General features: G+C 47.0%; 1 protein-coding gene across 1 annotated transcript in view; it reads left to right on the forward strand.

Moving 5' to 3' along the window:
• Positions 1-13,011, forward strand: part of LOC104160945 (homeobox protein Meis1) — a gene marked incomplete at its 5' end in the record, with an annotated part of 19,491 nt that overhangs the window by 5,879 nt on the left and 601 nt on the right. Inside the window, one exon of the mRNA XM_009699209.1 lies at positions 11,853-11,911. Within this exon, the coding sequence (XP_009697511.1) occupies positions 11,853-11,911 (59 nt within the window). The remainder of the gene's footprint in view (positions 1-11,852; positions 11,912-13,011) is intronic.

Genomic DNA, 13,011 nt, shown 5'->3' on the forward strand with positions numbered 1-13,011 from the left:
GCATGGCTCTCCACCCCGCCACCTTTTGGAAAACAGTCCCAGACTGCCGTTTTCCCGCTGTGTTTTTTTATAATAGCATGCCTGGGGTTCAGCGCATCTAAAGCACAGCCCAGACACCCCCAAATCCAAGTGATAACGTTGTGCGGTGATTCCCATGTGCCGAGCCCCATGTCAGCCCCTTGGAGGGGACAGAAAGGCTCCTCCATGGGGCTGGGCATTTAGCGTAGACATCATCTTCGCTCAGCTCCTTCGCTGAGGGTGATACTCACCCCGAGCAAAAGGCCAGCACATGACCGGTGCACCACTTTAGTCCCACTTCAGCACTATTTTTAGGGTGTCAGGGGGGGAGGAGGCCAGCAGGGAGGGAGCGTAGCAAAAGCAGGTGCTGGTCCTATATGCAGGGGTGAATTTTCACCCCCACCGCCTACCAAATCACAGGCTACGATAAATAGGCGAGATCCTTGGTTTGCCGCTTTGCAGGGCACGTTGCACGCAGGGGTTGTTAGTCCTCGGCGGGTAAAATACCTGCTTGTTTTCGGATGTATCTATTACTGCTTTTGTTGCAGTAAACAGATTAAACGAGAAAAGGTCAAGATGCAATTTGAATCTGTGTAAGAACATAACAAATACTTTTCTCAGTAATCAGATACCGTAAATACAAGTACTTATTTACTTGTAAATGTTCAAACGTTCACAAATTATCCTCTCGTCTTCAGCAATACGAACTTAACAGTCAGATTTTGGAAACTATTTCCTTCTCTATATGATTCAAGAATACGTATACAGATGTTATTTAAACACTGTTTTGTTAATGGGAATACATGCGAAAGCAGGAAAAAATAGAAGGGGGAAAGAATATATGTTTCAGGTTTAATGAATATGTATTGTTTGTTATTCCAGAGTAAAATAAGACAGTAGGTGTTTGCAACATGAAAATCGTCCCCCCGAAAAAAACCCACAAAACTCCAAGAAAACTATTTAAAAAAGGGTCTCGCTGGGTGAATTGTTATACCGTTTGAGCAATTCAGAATATATGCGGTAAATTAGCTGTTCTAAACGTACCATGTGCCGGGCTTTTCAAGCAGATTTTTACATTTATGTTTTCACTAAGTCTTAGCTAATTGTTATGCCTTTCACCTTGAATGCCAATTGTAATAATAGTATTACATCTGTAGCCTATTTCTCTGTTCTTAAATTACAGCAATCAGGAATACTCGCTAGGTAAAATCCTGTGTAGTTACTCATAAGAAAATATTGAAATCAGACGAAAAAATGTTTAGCTTGCATATTGCCTTAGACAGCCCTGGAGAGCTGCCAGGCAGCCAAGGTATTATTAGAAAAGCTGAGCAAATAGCTTACAGGGGGAAGAGTTGTGAATTTAGAGCCATCAGGTACCGTCGTATCACCGGGTTTTAGGCTGGAATTTTTTTTTTAGTTCAGTAAAGCCCTTTGAAAATACAGCGCGGTGGTTTAAGCGTGTGGGGTTTGGTTTCGGCCCACGGGTTTAATGGGCAGCGATACAGTTTTGGCACAAAACACGGGTGTTTTTCCAAAGGGGGCGGATGCTCGGAGCAGGTGGATGAAGAGGTTTTTTTGGGGAAATGCTCGCCTTGGCGGGGCTTGAGGCGGAGCAGGGGAAGGGCTTTTGCCCTGGAGAGCTGATAGACCCTGCGTTTCTTGCTCAGTCCAGCCTTGGCAGTCTCCACGCACCCCAGACTGCCCCAAAACAGGGGTCACCCTGCCCAGGAGCACCAGGAGAGGTTCTTGTCCCTAACCATTGCTCTGCCAGCCCCTGGATGCAGGCTGGGGAAAACCAGCAGAGGAAACACCATTTATTTCAAGAGCAAACGTGCAATTATTTTGCACGAACTAACAGGCTAATTAGTGGTGCCCTGAGCATTGAGCAAATAAAATAACTGCTGTTATTTTATTCACACAGATGCTTTTTCGAGAGGGAGAAAGGTCGGTTCCCATCGCAGAGCATCGCACGGTGCAAACGAGGTGTACCTGCCAATAGTCTTGACTAACGAAAGGCGCTCAGCACTTGAGAAGTTAATACGCAGCCAAAAAAAAAATATCCTGTTTTCCCTTGGGCCTTCCATCCTCTTCTGGGGTGGTTTTGTACCTGACAAGCTTTTTTTTCAGTCGGTGCATTAATATTCTGTAACGAATGCGCTGTCAGGTGTCAGAGAAATAAGATGAAACAGCGCCGTGCAAACATTCACCACTTGCTCTTTTCTCCACTCCTGCCCTAGCTTTGCTCTGCAGGATCAGGGTAGGGGTCAGAAGGCTTTGTTTGCTACTTTTTGAGTTAAAAAGGCTGAGATTCGGGTGTGCACCATCTCAAAACAAGAGTTTGGCTTTTAAAAAAACCACCCATTCAGGATGCTATTCTATTGTGGAAATGCTGCGTTGCAGGCGAGGGGAGAGGGCTCTGCACTGTCTTCTGTAAATACAGTTCTCAGGGCTAGGGGTCTTTTTAGTGCGAGAGATGCTTCTGTCTGGAAAAATACCCTCAAAGTGTGAAAAAATAAATAAAGAATATATACCCTCAATTATTTAAAAAAAGGAAGGGGAGAGTAAGGATTTGTCATTTCGTTGCAAGTCAGGTTTTGGTCTATTCTTGTCATAGCAATCTGAAGTGTGTTTACATATAGTTTGCCTTTCTGGTATTTTGTGCTTGCACAGACCTGATCTCCACCTATTTTGTGTCAACAGTTGCTGAGGTTGGCGTAGAGCGATTAACCGTTGGGCACGGAGCTGCCGACACGCGGAGAAAGGTGCCCTCGGAGACCCTCGCTCGCGCTTGCATCAGGCGCTCACTCCAGGCTGCGCCTGCATAAAACAAACCCCGTGGTTAAAAAGTCAGCCTGAAATATTAAAAATGGGGCAAACATTGCCTCCTTCTTGGCTAAACCAATTTTCTCTTCTCAAAAATGAAAGACAGCCAGAGGCGCAGGGCGAGGACGTGCTTTCGAGGGCGTGTGTTTTGCCCTGCCTGCCCTGAGATGATTTCGGTGTCAATGATGTATGGCTGGCTGTACCGGCGTTAGCGCTAACGAGGCTTCTGCCTTTTATTGTACTTCTAAAAAAGAGAAGAAACGGCAGCAGATGCTGCTGAAAAAATATTACTTCTGCAGTTCTTCAGCGAAATCTAGGTCATGTAACAGTTTCACAGGTTATTATTTCTTTTCCCTGCCCAGGCACTGTAGTCCTTGTGGCTTTTTTGGCTAATGATAGAGTGCAATAGCAATAGCTGCTTTCTAATTCAGATTTATCCCAGAGATGTTCGACTTCTCACCTGCTTTGTAAAGGTGTTTTATACCGTCTAGGGGCTGATCCCTAAGCTTTCTGTGTCCCGTGGTCTCACAAATTCTTTTTATCTTTGACATTCCTCTGACCTTCCCGTGTGTGTTTTGTTCGCCTTGTTTCCTGAGGATGTCTTGTCTCCTGCCCTGAATAAAACACCGTCAGAAGTAGGATTATAAGCAAAATGAATTACTTCACTTAATGGGAAATTATGTTTAGATAAAGTAGATTACAAAGTAGGTTATTAGTAGTGGTTAGAAAACAATGTTTTGAAGTAGAATGTCTTGGGGGGGAGTTCATCAGAAGTGTGGGGTTGTTTTTCAGGTTGGCCGTGACTCAGAGTTGTATCTTTTGTGGTTTCTGGGGAAGAAAAAAAAAAAAAGGAAAAAAAAAATTTCAAACCAGTTTTGCAGGTGCCCACATCACACGAGACACACCAACGTGCTCGTGTTTGGTGTCTCGGTAGTGGTGGGGAGGGTGCAACCGCAGGAATCACAGCTTCCCTCCTCTGCCCCGAGACCGTGTCTCGGGGTGTGGAGCAGAGCGATGTCAAAGCCTATTTCATGTAGGAACCACAGGTCCCATATAGGGGTTCATTACATTTTCTCTTTGGGGGGTTCCGGGGGTATTTTCCCGCAAAGACACTTGTCAGGGCTTTTGGTTTGGCCGCCCTGGGTTCGCTTCTCCTTGTCCCGCAGGCTGGAGGAGCTGGTGCGGGGTGGCAGGGTACGGAGTTGCTCTGTACTCCTCAAGTGGCCTCCTGGAGACGAGGAGGGCAAGGAGATCCGTCCCGGAGGGCGGACAGATCGTTTCTCGCATCCTTCAGGGAGTGGGAACGCACTTGAACCAGCAGGCAGATGTGCGAGCAGCCTCTCTGCTTTCCCTTGGGCTGGAGGACCAGGCACGGCTTCCAGCTCCCATGCCGTACGCGGTACAGGTAGGAGTGCACGGGGCAAAAGCTGTTTGGAGAAGGCTGCCGAACTGATGTACGGAAAAAACCTTGGACCTCAGAGGAGGACCCCCTGTGTTTAGAGCACTTGCATGGCAGGAGAAAGCTCGGAGGTGCTGTAGGCACCTCTCACAACACTGCATTCCCTTGAACGGGAGGTTGTGCTGAATCGACAGAGGACAAGGAAATTGTGGAGAGAGAGGAGTGTTTTCAGGGAAACAGCGAGTATTTTGCTGTCAGTTCTCGCTTGTTCCCAGCGTAATCCCTGCCGTCGAGCGGGAGTCGAGTTGTTGGTTTGAAGTGGTCTGCTGAAGAAAAGCTGCTGGGTCGCACTGATGGCGTGCACCAGATGAGGACCTGAGTTACGGAGTCCAGGCGTGCTCTCCTGAAGGTTCAGATGGAAAGTTGCGGTTCAGACCCTGAGAAAACAGGGAGCTGGGAGATGTGCATCGCAGCCTGGGCTGCTCTCAAAGCTTGCAGAGAGCCTGCACACCCTCTGCCGCGAGCGTTCGGGAGCTCCTGGGGTTTGTGGCGTGGTCTGCACATCGAAGCACGTATGTCTCTGTGCCAACAAAGATGGTGCGCTGTACGGCACGGAGATAAATCGCTCTCCGAATCTGCAGTGGAAAAGCGACTGCACAGCATCACTCCTGGGGCAGGGAGAGCGTTTTTGTGGGAGGCAAGGTTTTGGCCGGTAGGATGCTATGTACCCGAGCGCGGTGCTGCATGGAGTCCAGTGCTGTCCCGGGTGGGAGTTAGAGCAGCCTTAGTGCTGCTCTACAAGATGAATCCTTGCCATATTCCTTAAAGGCTAATTGTGGCACACGGGGGATCAGCAGAGTACAGCTGTGCTGGGATTTGGGAGCAGGGAAGAGCTGGGAGGTCAGCTCCACTGGCACTTTGCCATGTAAAGATTTCCCCTTACATCATCTGGCTGCTGAGGGCGAGTTTACATCTGCTTTGCACCCCGAGGGAATTGCGGTGTCAGGGAATGAAGTTGCTGCGAGCCCTCCCCGGCGCAGCCGAGACCTGAAGTGTGGCCTCTGCTCCAGCTCCCTGGCATTGGCGGGGAGATGCCTGGATGCCGGACCTGGATTTTCACCGAAACCATCCCGTGTTGGCTGGGCTTTTTTGCGTGAAGTTTGTGGATGGGAAGGGAGGGAGAGAAGGAGGAGAGCGTACCAGAAAGGCCAACAGCCTGTGGTGCAGGAGGGCACTGGAGATGGGCAGAGCAGGGAGGTGCATCTCCAGGGAGATGGTTCTTCACCCCTCCCGAGCGAGTCGCTCCCGTGTTTTTCATTCAGAACTAACCAAATGAATGCACCAGCTGTCAGCCCTGCATGGAGATGGGGCTAGGGCAGCGTTTGGGCCAAGAGAAGAGCAGGGCCAGGTGGGTCCTACCTCGATGGAAAGCCATCAGCAGTCCTTTCTGCAGGCAGAGGACGAGCCACTGCCAGGCTCGGTGCCAAAACGCGGCCACCGGCTGTCCCGTGGGGCTGGGGGCAGGGTGCTCCCCCAAATGTGGTCTGTTTGTTTGGAGGCAGGATGTGTCCGGCGGTGGTGTGAGAAGAAAGCGTGGTACGGAGGAGGAGGGGAAGCAGGGCTGAAGGGCCTGGGAGAAGAGCGAGCAGGGGAGGTGGCCAAAGGTAGAGCTGGTCGTGTTGGGCCGGCCGAAATGTAGGGCACAGCCAGCTCTCTTACAAGGAGCGCATACCTGATCCCATCTCTCTGCTTTCTATTTTTGCACTCGATATGCTCGCTGCATTAGCAGGGTTGGCTTGCGAGAGATTCAATAGCACTCTCCTGCTTTAAAGCAACTTTTCTGAGTGCACAACATGAATCCATCGGTGGGGTCACATCGTAATGCTTGAAGTCAGAAGCTATTTTTAAAACTAAATTGCAGAACCACACATGGCTTTCATTAGTGCTTTACATCAAATTTGTCAGCTAATTAGTGGTTTTTCATCACTAGTTTTTGCATAGTATTTTATTTGTTCGCTCTTCAATATTGTCTTGCGACACCCCCAGCCCTATATACGGTCCCTGGCGCTGGTGCTGCCGGCGGAGCAGGGAGAGGAGAGGAGAGGAGAGGAGAGCTTTCAGGAGACCTTCCCCATCCTCCTGATGGATGGACGGACTCGCTGCCTTTGGAGTGTATCCCAATATTACGTGTCTGGAGTGGGCGGTTAGCAGCCCGTGTACTCTCTTCCCTCCCTACCTCCATTTAGTGTTGTAAATGATGTATTGCAGTCCTGTACTGTCTTTGGTGAGGAGGAGGAGGAGGAGGAGGAGGAGGAGAAATCAAGAAAAGTTGCCAAACATGACTTCATAAGATTTGACTTTAAATTGAACAAAGTTTCTTGAGTGTCTTGGATTTTTTTTTTTTTTCTTTACAAATAAAGGGAGTACAGAGAGCATGGATTGCTAATGACTGGTAGTTACGGGTCATTAAGCTCACTAACTGACTTCAGGATCAGAACTTTCTAATAATGGCAGTAAGCACTCTTTTAACATTTATTTCTCATTTTAGGGATGGGGAGATGTGATTACCATTCAAAAGTCTGCAGTTATTTTTTCTGTTCATAGTTACAGAGGGAGCTTGCTATTTTTAAAGGCTGCTTTTAAAACATTTGAAAGTATTGGGTGAAATAGTTTCTATGGGTTTTTTCTTTTCTTTAACTGACTCCTTTAAAAAGCTCTGGAAAACAAATACACAGGAAAAAATGAAAATATGTTAAAATAAGGAATAAAGCAGTTACTGAAGTGTAATAATCCCGCTTTATAGCACACTTTCCATTTAAATTGTTTTTATTCGAGATAAACCTGTTAAGTGTTGAGGAATTAAGTGCTGAATAGAGAAGGTTGTTTCGCTGCTGTATAAATGAAGGATCCCAGTATGCAGAAGAGAGTACGACTGGTTTTACACGTGAATTATTTGCCAGTTTGAAGGGCTCTGGTTACTTTGGCATCTGTTATTAAAATGATGATTTGTTTGTTGTCAAGAGGGATACTGTTTTTTTCAGAGGGGCAAGAATGATTTTAGCACGGGGGTTTGTAGGCGCTGCCGGCTTTCTCATCGTCCTCACGCCTGGTTTGCTAGAAGGAGCTCGAGAAAATGAGGCAGAGAGATTTGGGGGAATTTCTTGGCACTGCTAGCAATACACAGACTTCGGGCGTGCGGTGCTTTGGGACAGTATTGAAAGGGAGCAGCCTGCAACTCCCGGTATCAAAAGTCAGTAATGGTGTGAAACTCTCCTCATTTGGGAGGGCTAAGGGGGGCTGGAGAGAAAAATTCAATGTATCACTGGGTCTCAGCATCTCCTTTCAGACAGCTGGTCTTGGAAAATTTCATTCAAAGACTGCAAATTGGAAGTCCCCACAATCACTCCGTCGATTCTTGAGCCAAAAAGGTGACTTTGGAAATTCGTGACAGCAAAGGAAGGTCTTGTTTTATTCACTCAACAGAAGTAAAATGCAAGGGGAAGGGAGAAAGAACAGATCTGTGCGGAAAACGTCACTTGGGCTGTAACCTGAGCCTGAGCAAACTGTGCCTTTCGGAGGGGTTTGGTGACCCTCCGAAAATCCTTGCTCTCTGGCTGCTATTATTGTAGCCAATTTCCAACTAAAATAAGTCTTTTGTCATCACCAGCCATGCCGCCTCTCGCTGAGAAGAAACAAAACTGGTGCGTGGCGCCGAGGGCGGCCAAGCCGAAGGTCAGAGTGCAGAGGCGGATTGCTGCGTCCCCGGGGCCGGGGCTGGATCTCACCCGTGGGACCGGCGATGCACCAACCCGGGAGACTGCCGGTGACCTCTGGAGACAGACCCCGGGCAAGAACCCTAAGAGAAAACATCCTAGTAAAATGCAAATTGGAGAAAAGAGGGTTTCCTCCTCCTCTCTAGGGTTATGCAGGTGGAATAGCTGGGTTTTGCGTGCTTTTGGGGACACGGCGGATAGCGCAATCTCATGTATCCAAAAGGGCAAGGAAAAGTTAACTTGAAAAACATAATAAATACTTTAAACTTCTGTGTTTGCCCAACTGTTCAAACGTTTCCTCCATGCCAGATCCTTCCCCTTGCAAAAAAAAAAAAAAAAAAGAAAAGAAAAAGCAACCCCAAGCATCACTTTGCAGAGTTCTTGGCTCTCCTTGGGCAGGGAGATGGGTCTAACTGAGAGATCTCATGTTGTTTGTGCCGCTATTGATTCTGCTCTTTGGGGGGGGGAAACCCAAACCAAAAAAACCCCTTCCACACCAGAGCAAAGGTACCAATGCATAGAGCACTGGTGTGGGGCAAAATCCTTTATGTGAGTCTTTGAGCCTGTGTGGGTCTTTACTCCCATGAGTAAGGTTAATGCAGCTGTCTTAATCATTAACGTAAGTTTTATGCTGAGTCGTGCTTTGACAATACTCTGTTTGAGTAGCACTTGATACGCAAATATCTTTTTTTAGATCCCAGTTCCTCTGAACTTTGGAAAATCAGAGTGATTTAGGGCTTCTTTCTCTTCAGATAGGTGAATGTGAGCCTACGGGAAAAGGGGCAGTGAGATTTTTCCTGTTAGCTTTTCTGGTCCATCATTTTTGCTGGTGTTAAGTCAGGCTGACGCTTTGGAAATTCAAAGAGTGATCAAAAGATCTTGGCTCTTCTGTCAAAGAAAAAAACAGAGAGTATGAAGAAATCATCCCCATGCCCATATATTTCTGCAGCAACAGCTAATTTGCAGTTTTGCTTGCAAAGAGTTCCCAAATGCGATTTATAAACGTAACAGGGCTGCATTGTGCTCTCTCAAGGCAAGCCACATTAACAGTTTTAATCTGATGGGTTCTTACGAATTCCAGGTTTGGGATGCAGGAAGAAACTTGAAAGTGAATACTTTCTTCTTTTTTTTTTTTTTTTTTTTTTAATGCATAGTGGTTTGGAGTCTACTATAATGCAAAGTAAAGCGTTCTGTTACAAAGGCAGGGAGGATGGGACAGAAGGTTAAAGGGCATCCTGGAAACAAACAGCTGGACCAGTTTATTTAAACAGATACAAGGATGGGGAGCTGACCTCCGTTTGACTTCTAGTGGGAGGAGCGAGAATGTCATTTTATTACTTTGCCCAGAAGGAAAATGTTCTTGCGTCTGAATTCCCCCCCGAAGACATCCAAGCACTGGGCTGTTTGGCAGAATTGCTACTTGTAGAAAATACTTACGTGAATGCGTAGGAAGAAGATAACTGTTAAGTACCTGTGTGTAAAATGGTCTTAAAGCAGGTATCCCAGGCGATAGCATGGGGCAGACAGGTGAGAATATGTTTTACCATAGGCACGGCTTGTGGATAATTCTGGGTAAACTCTAGCTATAGACTTCGTTATTGGGAGGACCCCCCCTTGTTATTAAAAACGCTTGCAGTTTGGAGGAAAAAGAAGAGAAGGTAGTGAAGTTGCGGGGTGTGTGCTTGATGTTGCTCAGGGTTTCTTTGGGGTAAAAGCTTTTGGCAACTGAAGGTTTCGGTGACCAGCCGATGTCAGGGCTACCAAAAACTCCTCCCCTCCTGCCGCAGGAACGGGTCCGGGCGATGGGGCCGGAGAAAACACAGCGGGAGCCTGCCAGGCTTGCGACAAGCGATGGCTGGGGCGCTGGGGTTTCGTGTTGTTGTTTTACTTAGGAGAGTTACTGTGAAAATTGCTTTCTGCAAATGCAGATTACAGATATTAAACAATTTTCTAATTGGTCATGGAGCTAAGGCAGCTAATGGGGGAAAAAAAGCAGATTTTTTTTAATTGCTTATTTCACATGGTGTTTGTGCTACACCTGTGCTTATAATGAGAAAGGAGAATTAGTCTAACCTTCTGCTCACATGATTCTAATTTTCATGGTTTGTACAAGATAATGATAAACTGATTTGCAACACTGTTTGCTGGAGTTGAAGGGGGGGAGTTTATTGGAAATGTGTAGAAAAATGGATCCAGTACTGTTGCTGACAAAACACGACCTAGTTCAGGTGTGAGGTTTCCACATCGGCACCCAGATTTGGTGCCTTTGAGCCCATTTTCTCGAGACAGGTTTGATTAGGACTCAACATCTTGATTAATTTTTGTGGGAGTTTGGGTACCGGGAGCCAGTCGGGAATGGGAGATAGGAGGAGACCGAAAGCACTCTGCTGGTCTTTGATGAGGGCAAAACAAAGAGCACGGGGCGGTGGTTTGCTGTTCTCCCCCCCGCCGGCGTAGGGGAATGGGTGGGCAGAGCCGATTCCCGCGGGAAGGCCCCGGTGCCTTTATCTCTGCGGCAGGAGAGCTCCTGCTAAGCCACCCCAAGCAAAAGCAACAAACCCAAGCACCAAGTAGCCCTTTGTGGACTTTCCCTTTGCGCTTTGCAAGCGTAGCGTGGTTTTAACCGCGCTCACGCTTCTGCCTTTGCTAGTAAATATTGTGGCGTACACATTTTTATTATTCTTTTTCTCTCTCGTAAAGAACACGAAGTCTGGTTGTGAGGCTTTGCCCTGATTAAATCTCGATGGAGATTTTTTCCAAATGGTTTTTAACTAAGCTTTCTGATGAGGGAAACCGCAAGAGAAGTTCTTCTAACGCTCTTCAGACAGGTTCCCAGCCATGGTTTCGAGCCTCCCGATTTCAGCGCCACGAGGGCTGCCCGCGGAGGAGACCGGGGCACTTCTCATCCCTCTCCTTCTTCTGTTTTGCTCCAAATTATTTTGAATATTCCTTTCCCAAATAAGCACTGCAAGACTGACTGAGTCAAAGAGCTACAAAACCACCAGGGGTACGGTTGCAGATGGCTATTTTTAAAAATGACTCTACCTTTTTTTTTTTTTTTTATTTCCAAAGATCTGCTTTTCATTGTTCGGGGGGAATTTTCAGTAGTCCAGTAATTACAGTTTAACAAGATGTTTGCTGTAAATGGTCAGGCCTAGCTGGAGAAAACAGGATTATAAATTCAATTACTGTAAAGCTATGACCTCGCCTTGACCCCTCAGACTTTGCATAAAGAGGGGGGGGGGAAAGCCCACCAAGAAATGGCTAGGAGGAATGCACGGCTCTGAAGTCCCCAGCAGTGTGACTTAGCGGTGATAAAACTCCAGACGTTCCCTCATTTGATGGGGTTCTGCCATCACAGTTCATTATCTTAATAGTGGGCATTAAAAGGGAATTAGGTTTGCAAGAGGTAAGGGCAGGTTTTGATAAAAAAAAAATTGGAAAAAGAAGTCAGAGGACATAAGGCAGCAGTGGCACTAATGAGGGGGAGGTAGCAGATGCCCTCGCGAGCATCTCGCCGACTTCGCCCGTTTGGGTTTTTTTTTGTGCCCCGTTCTGAATTGAGGAGAGCGTCGCTGGTATTGTTTCCTGAAAACTCGGCTAATTCCCCCATGAAAAGATGAAATGGAAGTGTCCGACTGTGGTAAAAAGCAGGCAAACATAAATCAGCTCGGAAACCCCAAGCTCGTGCTCTCAAAGGTCACGGGGGTTAGAGGTTTTTCCAGTATTTGCATCCCCACGCGGCCCGACGGAGAGCGCCGTGGCGGGGCGAGAGGGCTTGGGGATGGGTGGAAGCCATCCCTTCCCTAACCGTTTGCTTTCCTCTTTTTTTCTTGCAGGTTTATTAATGCTAGAAGAAGAATAGTTCAGCCCATGATAGACCAGTCCAACCGAGCAGGCAAGTCCCCAATAGTAACTGTATTCGAGTCACGCGGGCGAAAACCATCCTCAAGCCATTCACCGGGAGGTCCATTACCTGGTAAATAAATGAGAAGTGAATGCTGGGAGTGATTGACAATTAAAATACAACCAGCTTTCTTTCATTACAACCCTAATCATTTTAACATGAATAAAACATTTGGGGGCAAAAAGACACTGAAAATTCAAAAAAAGAAACTAAAGTGATCTGCTCCGTGGCCGGACTTTCCGTACCCGTTCGGAATGAAAGTTATTTTTATTTTCTTCTGGTAGTTTTTTTGAGTTTTCCTTCCCAGCTCTTTCTGCTCCTGTGACCACTCCCTGGTGCATGGCTTGGTGTGGAATTGCTGTAAACTTTATTACCTGTCAAAAGGGCAAAGGGGTCAGAATCGCTTGTGGGACTCAGTAAAGTTCAAAGACATTCAATGAGGTAGAGCTTTATGTGCTTTAATAACCCAAGGCAGCTTACTTCTGAAGCCGGCTTTTAATGTACGGTTAAAACCTGGAGTTCAGGTAGTGGTACTTGTATAGGGTCCTTTTGTCCCTTGTCTCTTCTTTTGAGTAGCTGTCTTTTGGGATCGCTGAGTGTTTGGGGTTTACTTCGGGGGGATTAAATTTTTTTTTTAAAAAAAAATCCAGAGTTTTCACATGCTGGTTCTGTCTGGGGTCTTGGCTCGCAGCTGTGTGTCGGTATTTACCATCGGGGCACAGCCTGTTACTCCCGATTGGTTTTGTTTTCCGAGTCTTGCTGCCAAACTACCCAAATCCGTCGCTGCCCATGATGCCTTTGGACCACACCTCCTCTTCGAGTATATGCGATTAATTTGTCATTAGAGGTAAATATCTGGCACGGACGTGTTCAGGTCCTGCTCTTGGAAAGGCACACGGGCGTAATTTAACACACTGCGATTTCAGTGTGACTATCCCGGCCGTAAAATCCGTCTCCTATACATACGTCTTTGCATTGACGTCAGCAGCGGCAGCAGCTGGAGCCGGGGCTCCTCATGTCTCCAGATTTCAGATCGCTAACTTCATTCCCAAACTTGCGGTAGGAAATTAAGCCAAAACGAAGCAAGCTTG

This window comes from Cariama cristata, unplaced genomic scaffold (assembly GCF_000690535.1).
Source record: "Cariama cristata isolate BGI_N322 unplaced genomic scaffold, ASM69053v1 scaffold25704, whole genome shotgun sequence".
In the NCBI taxonomy this organism is placed as follows: domain Eukaryota; kingdom Metazoa; phylum Chordata; class Aves; order Cariamiformes; family Cariamidae; genus Cariama; species Cariama cristata.